The sequence below is a fragment of the Hemitrygon akajei genome, unplaced genomic scaffold (assembly GCF_048418815.1).
Source record: "Hemitrygon akajei unplaced genomic scaffold, sHemAka1.3 Scf000042, whole genome shotgun sequence".
In the NCBI taxonomy this organism is placed as follows: domain Eukaryota; kingdom Metazoa; phylum Chordata; class Chondrichthyes; order Myliobatiformes; family Dasyatidae; genus Hemitrygon; species Hemitrygon akajei.
The window spans coordinates 6,058,389-6,074,984 of NW_027331928.1; the positions used below are offsets into that span (position 1 = coordinate 6,058,389).

Genomic DNA, 16,596 nt, shown 5'->3' on the forward strand with positions numbered 1-16,596 from the left:
GTGTGTGATGGGACCGTGGGGAGGGAGATTCACTCTGTGTCTGACCCCGGGACTGTGTGTTGGGACGGTGTGGAGGGAGATTCACTCTGTGTCTGACCCCGGGACTGTGTGTTGGGACGGTGTGGAGGAAGATTCAATCTGATCTGGGTATATTATTTGTCCATCTGACACATACCTCTTCCTCGTCTGAATTTATTTCAAGAAGCATTGAATCAGCGATAGAACAGAGTTGCTTCGCCCAGTCGTAAAAACTTTCAAACGAGGAAATGAAATAACACTGGCATTCATTTCTGATCCAATCCTTGGAACACGTTTGCTCTGGAAATCAGAAACAAGAACAGTGAATTGCTCATTACATCCGCTGAGTGTCAGATGCAGAAAGAGGAACCCTCCACACAGTCCCATCACACACTCCCGGGGTCAGACACAGAGTGAATCTCCCTCCACACGGTCCCATCACACACACCAGGGGTCATACACAGAGTGAAGATCCCTCCACACCTACGCATCACAGATTCCCGGGGTCAGACACACAGAGTGAAACTTCCTCCACAGTGTCCCATCACGCAATCGCGGGATCAGACACCAAGTGAAGCTGCCACCACACCGTCCCATCACACAGTCCCGGGGTCAAACACAGCGCGAAGCTCCCACAACACTGTTACATCACTCATTTTGGGGATTAGAGCTTCTTCGCTCTTCCTGTGAACGCAGAGTGAAGCTCCCCCTGTGGCGCCGCAATAACGCACTCCCGGGTTCAGACAGTAGGTTCCTTGACGCACAGCCAGCGTTCGGACACCAGGTGTCGCTCTCGCCGCACGTCTCCGCGCACATTCTCGAGAACAGCCAGAGACTACAGCCTCCCCTCCCTCTCTGCCTTCAGAGTAGGTGCGGGAAAATTGGTGATATTACCTCACCATTTCTGCTAGTCAGCAGTTGGCAGATTTCAGTCTTGGTTTGGTTGAGATTTTTGCACTTCATTTCGAGGTCATTGAATTTGCCTCGGAGATCAGTTTGCGTTTGATGCTTTTCAGAGAGATCAGAGCTCAGGACGGAGAGGATGTTTTCCACGACCAACAATTTGTTTTCAAGGATGGAGAGCTTGCTTTCGAGGACAAACAATTTGCTTATGAGCATGGAGACGTTGTTGTTGAGCGCCGAAACATTCTTGAGACAGGTCCTTGGATCCAGTCGGGAATCTCGGATTTTCTGGTTTTAGGGGTTGAGTTCAGCTCGTGGAGTTGCAGTTGATGCTGAGTCCTGTTCATGTCCTGATATTTTTTCAAAAGGCTCCGGTATTTTTGATCGGATGCGATCTGACACTGACGGATCTGTAACGCTGAGGGTGATGGTGAAGGGGTGTCGGCGTCACGGTGAATCGTGTTTTGGTGCCACAGTGAGCGGTGCGTCGGTATCACGTTGAGGGGTGTGGGTGGGAATAACAGGATCCTTTTCTGGTCGGCTGCCAGTGACTGGTGGTGTGCCCCAGGAGTCGGTGTTGAGACCGCTTCTTTTTATGCTGTATAACAATGATTTAGATGATGGAATCACAAGATCCCAGGACAAAGGAGCAGAAGTAGGCCATTCGGCCCATTGAGTCAGCTCTGTCAGTCCACCATGAGCTAAACCATTCTCTCGTCTAGTTAAATTTTCCGGCTTTTTCCCCATATCCCTTAATGCACGGACTAATTAGATACCTATCAACCTCCTCGTTAATCACCTTACATGATTAGGCATCCACAGCTGTATGTGGCAACGAATTCCACAAATCCACGACCCTCTGGCTAAAAGAAATACTCCTCAACTCTGTTTTAAATGGATACACTCTATTTCTAAGACGGTGGCCTCTTGTCTTGGCCTCTCTCTCCTGAGATCCAGTACCTTCCAAACTTTCCCAATCCACTTTCTTATTAAAATCCCCCATAATTATCTTGATATTTATCTTCTGACACTTTTTTTTCAATGTCCGGCTGTTACTTGTAGTCCACATCCCGGCTGCTGTTTGGAGGCCTGTATATATCGGCTATTAGTGTATTTTTACCCTTGCAGGTTCTAATCTCGACGCATAAGGATTCTACCCCTTCTGATCCTATAGTCCTTTTTTCAAGTGATTTGATACCGTTGCTTACCATCAGGGCCACGCCACCCCCTTTCCGACCTTCCTATCTTTCCTATACACTGTGAATCCTTGGACATTCAGCTCCCAATCACATCCATCACTTAGCCATGACTCGGTGACGGCCACAATGTCTTATCTTTTAACCGGTAGCTGTACAACAAGGTCGTTCGCTTTATTTCCAATGCTGCCTGCATTTAAGTACAGTATATTTAGATCAGTATCTGTTACCGACTTTGCTATATTTCTATCGCACAGCAAACTCTCCTGTCTATTCACCTGCCTGTCCTTCTTGCCATCTTTGCTGCTCAGTATCTTTGACTTACTTCTATTTTCCTCTTCCTCGACCCTAACACGCTGGTTTTCTTCCCCTTGCCAGGTTAGTTTAAACCCTCCCTAACAGCTATATGAAACAATCCCGCCAGGATAAAAGTACCCTTGGAGTTCAGGTGTAACCCATCGTTTCTGTATAAGTCATACCACCCCCAAAATAGATCCCAATGATTCAAGAATTTGAAGCCCTGCCCCCTGCACCGGTAACTTAGCCAAACATTCATCTGCTTAATTCTGCCATTGTTACAATCATTAGCGCGTGGCTCAGACAGTAATCCTGAGATTATTACTCTGGAGGTCCGGCTTTTCAATTTTCTTACTAGCTCCCAGTAATCTTCCTTCAGGACCTCCTCTCTTTTTCTTGTCTATGTCCTTGGTGGCAAAATGTCCCAAGACTCCTGGCTGCTCGTCCTCTCTCCTCTGAATACTCTGGACCCCATCTGAGACATCCCGTACCCTGGCACGAGGGAGGCAACACACCATCCGGGTATCCATGTCCGGCTCGCAGAATCTCTTGTCTGTTCCCCTCACTATTGAATCCCCTATAGCTACTGAATTTCTCTTTGCTCTCTTGATCAGGGCACTGGGCAGAGTGCCAGAGTCCGGTTCGCGTTGATCTTCCTCTGTCTGGTCAACCTCTCCAACAGTATATAAAACGATATATCGATTTCTGAGGGGGGGGGGGGGGGCTGTCACACTATCTCTCTATAGGTATCATCAATCACTTCCTCACTTTCGCTAATTAGCTGAAGGCCATCAAGTTGCAGCTCCAGATCCCTAACACGGTCCTTAAGCTGCATCATCTCAATGCACCTGGTGCAGATGTAATCCTTGCAGAGTCTGGGAGACCCCAGGGTCCCCACATCTGGCACTCCAAGTACAACACTAATCCTAGATCCATACCTCTAATGTTACTGCTATTAATAAATAAATATCTTAACGATCGCATGAAGCCTTTTCCCGTTTCTGCCTAAGCTCGTTGAGCCAAACCCTATCACTCTGCACCCTCCCACTCCGCTGTCTACTCCGACACTGCCCGCTGGATATGACAATGTTCTTTTTAAGACTTCCGCGCTCTGAGTTCACGCGCCTGCGCAGTCCTTCCTCTTTTACCCCAAGTAGTTAAAAGTAATATCCTTCAACTTGACTGCCAAAGCAACCTCATGTCTTCTTGTAGCACTCCTGGTTTCTTTCTTAAGTATTTTATTGCACTTTGATAATACTCCTCAAGCACCTTATTTGCTCCGTTTGCCTAGACTTGTCATATATGGCTCTCTTCTACTTTATCAGACTTCAATGTTTTTTTATCTGATGCAGTTTGGGACTCAATTCTCAAGTCAATTAATGCAACTTCTCTTTGTGCTCTCCACTGTTTTTTACAGTTTAAGGTTGTACATAGGGCTCAGATGTCCAAATCTAAATTGTCCCGATTTTACCCTAATATTATTCCTGTTTGAGATAAGTGTAAAGGTGGCGAGGCCTCTCTTATCCATATGCACTGGGCTGACCTAGTCTTGAGAATTTTTCGAGAAAGGTTTTCTTAACGTTATCCCATATTCTTAATTGCCGCTTAGAACCTAATCCTCTGTTTACTCTTTTTGGTACCTTGGGTGAGGCAGATATACATTTGAGTCCAACTAAACGTCGAACATTATCTTTTGCTTTTCTTTTCGCTAGACGCTTAATTCTCCTTAAGTAGAGAGATGTTGCCCCAGCCATGCTCAATGGCTTAATGATACTATGCCCTGTTTAGACCTTGAAAACAGTCACTACCTACTCCTCAATTCGGACATAAAGTTTCAAAAGGTGTGGGGACTTTTTCTGGAATATTTTCATAATTCCTATTTAGATTAAGTCTATTTTTTTCCAATCCCTGACTTTCAGTTTTTTTTCTTTCTTTGGTAATGGGAATTATAATTCTTTGTTATTATTTTCATTTACAGCTTTGGGGGATTCAACGCTCCGATTAATATTTTGTGCATCTTGCAATGGTTGGTCTGGAGATTATTTTTTCTGTGGAAAGGGGTGAGCACACTAAGTTTACATGATTCTATTTTGGGTGCGTTTTCATCATTGTTTTGTTATTGTATGTTTATATTCCACGCATTAATCTTCATTTTTTTGTTGGTCTTTTGCTGTAACAATTGTAGAAATGGATACAAATCAAATAAAACAAATCAAGTATATCTGCCTGCACGACAGACTCGGGCAAAGCATTCCACGCACCAACCGCTCTCTGAGGAACCAACCTTCCTCAAATATCCCCCTTGAACTTCCCTCCCCTTATCTTAAAGCCATGTCCTCTTGTATTGAGCAGTGGTGCCCTGGGGAAGAAGCGCTGGCTGTCCACTCTGTCTATTCCTTAATTTCTTGCATACATCTATTATGTTTCCTCTCATCCTCCTTCTCTCCAAAGAGTAAAGCCGTAGCTCCCTTAATCTCTGATCATAATGCATACTCTAATCCAGGCGGCATCCTGGTAAATTTCCTCTGTTCGCTTTTCAATGCTTCCACATCCTTCCTTTAGTGAGGCGACCAGAACTGGACACATTACTCCAAATGTGGCCTAACCAGAGTTTTATTGAGCTGCATCATTACCTCGGGACTCTTAAACTATGTCCCTCGACTTATGAAAGATAACACCCCATAAGCATTCTTAACTACCCTATCTACCTGTGAGGAAATTTTCAGGGATCTGTGGACATGTACATCCAGATCCCTCTGCTCCTCCACACTACCAAGTGTGCTGCCATTTATTTTGTATCTACCCTGGAGTTTGTCCTTCCAAAGTGTACCAACTCACACTTCTCCGGTTGAACTCCATCTGCCACTTTTCAGCCCATTCCTGCATCCTAACAATGTCTCCCTGCAATCTTTGCATTCCTCTACACTATCTACAACACAACCAATCTTTGTGTCATCTGGAAACTGGCCAAACCACCCTTCTACCCCCACATCCAGGTCGTTAATAAAAATCACGAGAAGTAGGGGTCACAGAACCGATACTTGTGAGACACCACTAGTCACAACCAGACAATCCGAATGTACCCCTTCCACCACGACCCTCTGCTTTCTGCATGCAAGCCTATTCTGGATCCACCTGGCCAAACTTTCCTTGTTCCCATGCTTTCTGAATTTCTGAATAAGCCTACCGTGTGGAAACTAATCAAATGCTTTACTAAAGACCATGCAGATCACATCCACTAGACTACCCTCATCTATATGGTTGGTTACCTCTTTAAAGAACTCAATCGGGTTTGTAAGACACCATCTGCCCTTCACAAAGCCATGCTGACTGTCCCTGATCAGACTAAGATTCTCTAAATTACTATAGATTCTATCTCTAAAAATCTTTTCCAACAGCTTTCCCAGCGTAGACGTAAGGCTCACTGGTCTATAATTACCCACACCATCCTACTAACTTTTTTGAACAAGGGGACAACATTCGCCTCCTTCCAATCCATAGATCGTATTTACGTGGACAATGAGGACATAAAGATCCGATCCAGACGTTCAGCAATCTCTTCCCTCACATTGTGGAGCAGCCTGGGGAATATTTCGTCAGGCCCCGGGGACTTATCCGTCCTGCTGTATTTTAACAACTCCAACAATTCCTATACATAATATGAACATGCTCCAGAACATCAACCTCACTCATATTTTCCTCACCGTCATCAAGTTCGATCTCATTGGTGAATGCCAAATAGGAGTATTCATTGAGGACCTCGCTCACTTCCACAGCCTCCAGGCACATCTTCCCAGCTTTATTTCTAATCGGACCTACCTTCACTCCTTCATCCTTTTGTTCTTCACGTAATTGAAGAATGCCAGCGGTTTTCCTTTCTCCTACTCGCCAAGAGCTTCTCATGCCCCCTTTTTGCTGTCTTCAGCCCCTTCTTAAGCTCCTTTCTTGCTTCCGTATATTACTCAATAGACTCATCTGGTCTTTGCTTCCTAAATCTCACGTATGCTGCCTTCTCCCATCTGACTAGATTCTCCACCTCACTTGTCACCCATGGTTACTTCACCCTACCATTCTTCATCTTCCTCACGGGAACAAATGTATCCCTAACATCCTCCAAGAGATCCTTAAACATCGACCACATGCCCATAGTACATATCCCTGCAAGAACATCATCCTAATTCACACCTGCAAGTTCTAACCTTATACCCTCATAATTTGCCCTTCCCCAATTAAAACATTTCCTGTCCTTTCTGATTCTATCCTTTTCCATGATAATGCTGAAGGCCAGGGAGCGGTGATCACTGTCCCCCAGGTGCTCACCCACTGAGAGATCTGTGACCAGACCCGGGTCGTTAGCTAATAGTAGATCCAGCATGGCATTCCCCTTAGTCGGCCTGTCAACATACTGTGTCAGGAATCCGTCCTGAACACACTTATCAAATTCTGCCCCATATTAGGGAAGTTAAAGTTACCCATGATAACTAGCCTGTTCTTTTTGTACCTTTCCAAAATCTGCCTCCCAATCTGCTCCTCCGTATCTCTGCTGCTACCAAGGGTCTTATAGAATATTCCCAATAGAGTAACTGCTCCATTCCTGTTCCTGCCTTGCACCCATTCTGACTCAAACGAGGATCCTGCTACATTACTCACCCTTTCTGTAACTCTAATAGTGTCCACACCTCCTCCCCCGTCCCCCGCCCCCCACCTATTACTTTTAAAACACTGAAATCCAGGAATATTGAGAATCCATTTCTGCCCTGGTGCCAGCCAAGTCTCTGTAATGGCCACTACATCATAATTCCATGTATGTATCCAAACGCAAACACGAGGAAATCTGCAGAAGCTGGAAATTAAAACAACACACCCAAAATGCAAGTGGAACACAGCAGGACGAAGGGTCTCGGCCGTAAACGTCGACAGTGCTTCTCCTTACAGATGTTGCCTGGCCTGCTGTGTTCTACCAGCATTTTGTGTGTGTTGTTACGTATCCAAGCTCTCTGTTCATCACCTTTGTTCCTGATGCTTCTTGTATTGAAGTACACGCACTTTAGCCACTCTACCTAACTATCTTTACACCCTTTATTCTGCTTCTCTTTACTCAAAGCCTCTTTATATATTAGATCTGGATTTACTCCATATACTATACTTGCAGTTCTCGCATGACCTTTATCCGCCTCAGCTCGTTATCTGCTCTAACACTTTGGTTCCGCTGACCCTACAAATCTAGTTTAAACACCCCCAGCTGCACTAGCAAACCTTCCCGCAGGGATACTGGTCCGCTTCCAGTTCAGGTGCAACTCGTCCCGTCGGAATAGGTCCCACCTTCCCTGGAAGAAGGCCCGTTTTCCAGAAACATGAATCTCTCCATCCTGCACCAACTCCTTAGCCAGGTATTTAGCTGCATTATCTTCCTATTTCTAGTCTTACTAGCACCTGGCACTGGTAGCAAACCTGGGATTCCAACCCTGCCGGTCCTGTCGTTCGACTTTCCACTTAACTCCCAAAACTCTCTTTGGATGACCTCATCCTTCTTCCTATCCACGTCATTGTTCCCTACATGGACCACGACATGTGGTTGCTCACCCTCCCTCCTGAGAATACTGAGAACTCGATCGGAGATATCGCGGATCCTGCCACCAGGGAAGCAACCGTCCATCTGAGATTGTTGATCTCTCCAACAGAGCCTCTTATCTGCCCATCCTAATTATTGAATTTCCTATCACCACTGCTCTCAGCAATTCCCTCCTTCCCTTCTGAGCTCAGGGTCCAAACTCGTTGCCAGAGACGTGAGCACTGCAACGTGTCCCTGGTAGGTTAAACCCACCAACATTTGTCCAAAATTGTATACTTATTCTTGATGGGACTGGCAACAGGGGTGCTCTGCTCTTCCTGTCTATTCCCCTTCCCTCTCCTGACAGTCACCTAGCTAACTCTCTCCAGACTCCTAGGGGTGACTATCTCCCTGAAACTCTTGTCTATTTCTGCCTCTGTCTCACGAATGTTCCGAAGTTGATCCAGCTCCAGCTCTAGTTCCGTAACACAGTTTGTCAGGAGCTGCAGCTGGATGCACCTTTTGCAGGTGTAGTCATCAGGGACAATTGTGCTCGCCATGACTTCCCATATCCCGCAAACGGAGCACTCGACTGCCCTAACTGCTGTCTCCATTACCTACTTGTAAGGTAATTAAATTAATTAAAGGAGCTTACCCGGCCTTACCTCACTGGGAACAAGCTCGTCCTCAGTCACTGCTCGCCGAAGCCTCTACAGCCAAAGTCTTCCTACTCTCTCTCCCACTACTCTGACGCCCGCTCCGTTAATCTGTTCTCTTTTTAAACTCTCCCGCTGTCTCAGAGGCCGATCTTCACGCGTTTGCGCAGACGTGCCCCATCCACACTGCCGATGAAATGACATCCCCTCTCAATCTGCTCACTTTATAAACTCTCCCGCTGTCTCAGAGGGAGAGTGATTCTCCCTCTACAACTTCTCAATACACCACAGAACAAAGTGTCAGACACAGAGGGAAGCTGACTCCACACGGTCCCATCACAAATTCTCGAGTTTAACACAGTGTAATTTCCCTTTTTACATCTCATCAAGCACTCCCGGAGTCAGGCACGGAGTAAAGCTCCAGCCACATCGAACCCATCACACGCTCCCGGAATCATACACAGACTGAAGCTGTCTCTCCACGAACCCATCGCACACTCCCGGAATCATACACAGACTGAAGCTGTCTCTCCACGAACCCATCACACACTCCCGGAATCATACACAGACTGAAGCTGTCTCTCCACGAACCCATCACACACTCCCGGAATCATACACAGACTGAAGCTGTCTCTCCACGAACCCATCTCACACTCCCGGAATCATACACAGACTGAAGCTGTCTCTCCACGAACCCATCACACACTCCCGGAATCATACACAGACTGAAGCTGTCTCTCCACGAACCCATCACACACTCCCGGAATCATACACAGACTGAAGCTGTCTCTCCAAGAACCCATCACACACTCCCGGAATCATACACAGACTGAAGCTGTCTCTCCACGAACCCATCACACACTCCCGGAATCATACACAGACTGAAGCTGTCTCTCCACGAACCCATCACACACTCCCGGAATCATACACAGACTGAAGCTGTCTCTCCACGAACCCATCACACACTCCCGGAATCATACACAGACTGAAGCTGTCTCTCCACGAACCCATCACACACTCCCGGAATCATACACAGACTGAAGCTGTCTCTCCACGAACCCATCACACACTCCCGGAATCATACACAGACTGAAGCTGTCTCTCCACGAACCCATCACACACTCCCGGAATCATACACAGACTGAAGCTGTCTCTCCACGAACCCATCACACACTCCCGGAATCATACACAGACTGAAGCTGTCTCTCCACGAACCCATCACACACTCCCGGAATCATACACAGACTGAAGCTGTCTCTCCACGAACCCATCACACACTCCCGGAATCATACACAGACTGAAGCTGTCTCTCCACGAACCCATCACACACTCCCGGAATCATACACAGACTGAAGCTGTCTCTCCACGAACCCATCACACATCCGGAATCATACACAGACTGAAGCTGTCTCTCCACGAACCCATCACACACTCCCGGAATCATACACAGACTGAAGCTGTCTCTCCACGAAGCCATAACACACTCCCGGATTCATACACAGACTGAAGCTGTCTCTCCACGAACTCATCACACACTCCCGGAATCATACACAGACTGAAGCTGTCTCTACACGAACCCATCACACACTCCCGGAATCATACACAGACTGAAGCTGTCTCTCCACGAACCCATCACACACTCCCGGAATCATACACAGACTGAAGCTGTCTCTCCACGAACCCATCACACACTCCCGGAATCATACACAGACTGAAGCTGTCTCTCCACGAACCCATCTCACACTCCCGGAATCATACACAGACTGAAGCTGTCTCTCCACGAACCCATCACACACTCCCGGAATCATACACAGACTGAACTGTCTCTCCACGAACCCATCACACACTCCCGGAATCATACACAGACTGAAGCTGTCTCTCCACGAACCCATCACACACTCCCGGAATCATACACAGACTGAAGCTGTCTCTCCACGAACCCATCACACACTCCCGGAATCATACACAGACTGAAGCTGTCTCTCCACGAACCCATCACACACTCCCGGAATCATACACAGACTGAAGCTGTCTCTCCACGAACCCATCACACATTCCAGGATTCAAACACAGAGCGATTCCCCCTCTGCAACCTCCCATCACTCATTCCCGGAGTCACACACAGACTTAAGCTCTCTCTCTCTGGACGATCCCATGGCACAGTCTTGATCAGAAACAGAGTGAAGCCCCGCTGCACCGTCCCGTCACACAGTCCCGGAAACCGAGTGGAACTCTCTCTCCACCGTGCCATAACACACTTCAGGGGTCAAACATGAAGTAAATTTCTCAGTACACTGTCCCATCACACAATCGCGCTATCAGACACAGAGTGAATCCATCTCCACAACTTCCCATCACACACTCCTGGATTCAGTGATAGATTGAAACTTCCTCCACGCAGCCCCGTCACACACTCACCGGGTCAAAGATATAGAGAAGCACCCTCCATACCATCTCTTCACACATTCAACACAGAGTGACTCTTCCCCTCACTATGCCTGCCCTGTGATGAGGAGCGGGTTAAAGAGAGGGATGATGCCTCACCTCTTATGCTGGGCAACAATTCACAGAACTCGTGACGGAGATCTTTGTGCATTTGTTTAAGATCGGACAGATTAGATTTGAGCGCAGAGAAATTCTTGAGACAGGATCTCCGAGAGAGATTCAGGTGGGAATTCTCGAATATTGTGGATTCAAGGGTTGAGTTTAACTCAATGACTTGCAGTCGACATTGGCGTTGGGTCCTGTTCAGCTCGTGATACTCTTCCTGAAGGAGCTGAAAGTTTCGGTCGGAGGTGATCTCTGACAGACGAATCTGTGATACTGAGAGAGATGGTGAAGGATGTTTAGCGTTTACAGTGACACGTGAGTCAGCGTCACGCTGCTGAACGGGTCACAGAGAGTGTTGTGTCAGTGTCACGGTGAAGGGTGTCACAGTGAAGGATGTGCTGGTGGCACAGTGGGGGGAATTGGCGCCACCTTGAGAGGCGTGTCTGTGTCACTCTGAGGGGTACATCAATGTCCCGGTGAAGGTTTTGTTGATGTTACAGTGGGCGTCTGCGTCGGTATCATGAGGAGCATGTCAGAGTTGCTGTGAGGAACGTGTCGGTGTCACTGTGATAGGAGTTTCCGTGCCCCGGCGGGAGTCGTGCCGATTCACAATGAAGTGTACTTCCGTGTCGCGGCGAGGGGAATGTCAGAGTGAGGCGCGTGGTGATGTCATGGCGGGCAGAGTATCTGTGTCATGGCTTGGGGTGTGTTAGTCTCACAAAGAGGACTGTCCCCCACTGGGACTCTCTTCCATCTACCAGCCGCGGTCTCTCCGTCCACCACGATCGCCCCCTCTCTTTCTCATTTTCAGTTGCATTGAGCCCTCTTCGCTGTGAGACTAAATCCCTTGATTTCCCAGGGCTGACAAACGTCTCTCTGATTCCAGAGATTTTGTCACCTCTCTCTAATGTGATCAATTAAGTTGGAGCCATGGGCGTGGGGAGGCTTACCCGAGAGTTATGATACACAGGATCCACGGGGAATTGGCCGTCTGGATTCAGAGTTTATTATTTTTCGGTGTCACGGTGAGATGGGAATTGGTGCCACGGTGTGGACGTAACGGTGTTATGGTGGGAGCTGTGTCCCTGTCAAGGTGAGTGTAGTGTCAGCTTCACCGTGAGGGTCGTGTCAGTGTCACGCTGAGGTAAGTGTCGGTGTCACGGCGCGGTACGTGTCAGTGTCATGGTGAGGTACTTGTTGTGACATGTTGAGTGGCGAGTCCGTGTCACTGTGAGGTTTTACATTCACGTTTCATTCCACGCTATTAGTTTACAGTCTGACTCCAACCGGAGTCCGTTCGACTCACCATGGATCAACAGCCCGACCACTGCCACGAAGAGGACGAACGTAACAAGGCAGAGTAGCCAGATCTTACGGTCCGGTCTATTTCCGATGTTCTCGTTCGTCTCCTGTTTATGCGGACCTGTGGAGAGATCATTAAAATAAACAGAAGGAGAAGATGGTGAGAGTGAGAGGGGAGCAATGGGGGGGGGGATGGAAATGTGAGAGAATGGCCTAAAGGAAACGAGAAGAGAAAGGAGAGAGGGAATGGCCGCGTTAGAAGAGGAAGCAATGTTTTGAGTAAATGTTGAGTGGGATGTGTGAGAGAGACAGCGAAAGAGTGGGGAAGAGAGGGGGAGTGAGGGGAGAAAAAGTGGGAGAGAAAGAGGGAAGAGACAATGGAGTGAGAGAGGGTGGTGCGAAAGAGCGGCATGAGAGATTGTCACGGGATTACTATTTCTCGGAGCTGTATTATTGTTCGCCCGCTTTGTTCCATTTTCACGCATGAGATAAATGACGGTCTTGTGGGGATAAACATGTCGTGGGGATTTTCGTGGACTCCATTGTGTTTCTATGTTTTGTGGCTGCTGGCAAGGAGAAAGGCAGCACGGACACGTGATGGTTAGCGCAGCGCTTTACAGTACCAGCGACATGGGTTCAATTCCCGCCGCTGCCTACAAGGAGTTTCCAATTTCTCTCCACGAGCGAGTGGATTTCATCCGGGTGCTCAGGTTTCCTCCCACAGTCCAAAGACATACCACTGGGGTGTGGATCATCTGTAAATCTGGTTGGAAAATGGCAAACGAAGTTTAGCTCAGCAAGTCTCCCCTCTTCACGCCACCGATGTTGTCCAAGGGAAGGGCAAGAGCCGATACAGCTTAGCACCAGTGTTGTCGCAGGAGTTGCCAGATCGAGTTTGAAGGCAACATCGGACTGTCTTAGGGACTCCAGCTCCGGATTTGCCCCAAGGGTTTACTCCCGAAGCCTTTCCCATGAGTGGGTATGGCCGCAAGGCAGCGGAGATTGTAGTCACAACACTCTGCAATTTCCAGCGGTCATGAGCGGAGCAGTGTTTATATTTTTTGTGAGGAACCAGGGCGTTTCATGAGAACAAGGTAGTAAACATGGTGAATAGGGAAGAGAATAAGACTTTTATTTTTTTTTTAACTTGGTAGTCTACTCTGGGTGATGGTGTGGGACCCAGGGGAATTTGATTGACTGATATGTCCGGATTGATAGGCATAATGGATGCTTGGCAAGTTCCGTATCAGGATCCAGATGGTAGATCACTCTGGAAGATAGCAGACAGGAATGTAGAGAGAGACGAAGAAGGAATGGAGCAGTGAGATTGGACGGCAGAGGGAAAGATTGAGAAAATAAACCAGAGAAGAGGGAAGGAGATGACAGGTGGCGTGAGACCCAGGTAGATTTTTCGGGCGGATTTGACTGTGGAGGACAGACCAGGAACTGGTAGTAGATGTACCATACAAATAGTTGAACAAGGCTATTAACAAGGGCTCAGATGGGAGACTGGTGTGAAAATGGATTGGAACCCAAGGAGATCTCTCTGACCGATTTAATTGAGGAGGACTGCTCAGGCCGAGGTGCTGGATGTAATATACATAGAATTTAACAAGAACCCAGATGGTATACTGCTCTGGGAGATGGTGTGCGACGCAGGGAGGGATGGCTGATCCGGTATACATTTGGCTCAGCGATAGGAGACAAGATTTACGGTTGCAGTTCATTTCACAGACTGGAAGCCCGTCACTAGCGTTGCTCGCGGGTGGTCGGTGGTGGGACCAGTGATCTTTGTCAACTATATTGACCATTTATAGCAGATTATCCAATACACGGTAGGTGAGCTTGCAGATGACGTTAACGTTGATGGCGTTTTAAACAGTGAAGACAGTTACCTCTTACAGTGGGATCTCGATTCGCCGGGGAAGTCGGCTGAACAGGAGCATATGCAATTTAAAGAAGGAGAAAGAGATGTATAACATGTATAGACAACAAGGACGAAATAAGATGCTTGAGGAGTATAAAAAGTGTAAGAAACACTTAAGAAAGAAATCAGGAGGGCTAAAGGAAGACATGAGTTTGCTTTGGCAGTTAGGGTGAATGATAATCGAAAGAGCTTCTACAGGTATGTTGAGCAAAAGAATAGTAAGGGATAAAATTTGTCCTCTTGAAGATCAGAGTGGTCGGCTATGTATGGAACCAATATAAATGGGAAAGATATTAAAAGTTTTTGGCATATGTATTTACTAAGGAAACTGAAATGGAGCCATTTAAACATGGCAAACATGTAGGGATGTCATGGAACTTATACAGATTAAAGTGGAGGAGGTGCTGCTGACTTGAGGAAAATCAGAGTAGATAAATCCCCAAGACCTGACAGGTATTCTCTCGGAGCTTGAAGGAGACTAGTGTTGAAATTGCAGGGGCCCTGGCAGAAATATTTAAAATGTCGATATCCACGGGTCAGGTGCCGGAGGATTGGAGGATAGCTCATGTAGTTACATTGTTTAAAAAAGGCTCAAAAAGTAAGCCGGGAAATTATAGGTTGGTAAGTTTGACATCGGTAGTAGGTAAATTATTGAAAGGAATACTAAGAGATAGGGTTTGTGCTTTGTGCGTGATAGGTCTTATCTAACCAATCTATTAGAGTTTTTCAAGGAAGCTACCAGGAACGTGGATGAAGGGAAGACACTGGATGTTGTAAGGCCTTTGATAAGGTCCCGCATGGAAGGATTGATAGGACGATTCAGTCGCTAGGTATACATGGAGAGGTCGTAAATTGGATTAGACATTGGCTCAATGGAAGAAGCTAGAGAGTGGTAGTGGAGGATATCTACGCTGAGTGGAGGCCTGTGACTAGTGGTGTGCCACAGGGAGCAGTGCTGGCGCCATTGTTATTTATCATCTATATCAATGATCTGGAAGATAATGTGGCAAATTGGATCCGCAAAATTGCTGATGATACAAAGACTGGAAGTGTGGTGGACAGTGACAAGGTTTTAAAAGCATGCAGAGGGATTTGGACCAGTTGGAGGAATGGTTAGAAAAATGGCACATGGAGTTTAAGGTGTTAGGTATTGCTCTTCGGAAGGTCAAACCAAGGAAGAACATACAAGGTAAATGTAGGACACTGAGGAGTTCAGTAGAACAGAGGGATATGGGAATACAGATACAAAATTCCCTAAAAGTAGCGTCACATGTAGATAGGGTTGTAAAGAGAGCTTTTGGTACATTGGCCTTTATAAATCAAAGTATTGAGTATAAGATTTGGAATGTAATGGTGAGCTTGTATAAGACATTGATGAGACCGGATTTGGAGTATTGTGTGCAGTTTTGGTCACCTAATTACAGGAAGGATATTGATAAGGTTGGAAGAGTGCAGAGAAGGTTTACAAGGATGTTACAGGGACCTGGGAAACTGAGTTACAGAGAAAGATTGAATAAGTTAGGACTTTATTCCCTGGATCGACGGAGAATGACGGGTGCTTTGATAGAAGTGTATAAAATTATGCAGCTGTATAAAATTATGATGGGTATAGATAGAGTGAATGTAAGCAGGTTTCTTTCCACTGAGGCCAGGGGAGAAAAAAAAAGCAGAGATCATGGGTTAAGGGAGAAGGGGGAAAAGTTTAATGGGAACATTAGTATAGGCTTCTTCAGTGGTGGGAGTGTGGAATGAGCTGCCAGATGAATTAGTGAATGCGGACTCACTTTTGACATTTAAGAAACGCTTGGACAGGTATATGAATGAGAGGGGTTTGGAGGGAATTGGCCCAGGTGCAGGTCAGTGGGACTAGGCAGAAAAATGGTTCGGCACAGCCATGATAGGCCAAATGGCCTGTTTCTGTATGTAATGTTCTATGGTTTTATGGTTCTATATGGCGGTTAAGATTGCATCTTCATCAGTCAAGGCTGTGAGTACAGGAGTCGAGAGGTCCTTTTGCAGTTGTACACGACGTAGGGTATGCCGACCTTGCAGTAAAGTGTTCATCTCTGTCCACCTCCTCCAAGTGAAATGCCACTGAGCAGCAAAGATTGCAGAGAGAGCTTTACCGGAACACTGCCGAGACTCGAGGGACTGAGTTATGGAGATAAGTCAGCCAGGTTAGGATTTTATAACTTG

The 16,596-nt window shown here is 46.9% G+C and overlaps 1 protein-coding gene across 1 annotated transcript in view; it reads right to left on the minus strand.

The window, feature by feature from the left end:
* The window catches only part of LOC140720443 (uncharacterized), a 37,312-nt gene that overhangs the window by 1,843 nt on the left and 18,873 nt on the right, over positions 1-16,596 (minus strand). Inside the window, exons 6-8 of the mRNA XM_073035296.1 lie at positions 12,478-12,594; positions 11,166-11,444; positions 176-318 (exon numbers count right to left, since the gene is read on the minus strand). Of these exons, the coding sequence (XP_072891397.1) occupies positions 176-318; positions 11,166-11,444; positions 12,478-12,594 (539 nt within the window). The remainder of the gene's footprint in view (positions 1-175; positions 319-11,165; positions 11,445-12,477; positions 12,595-16,596) is intronic.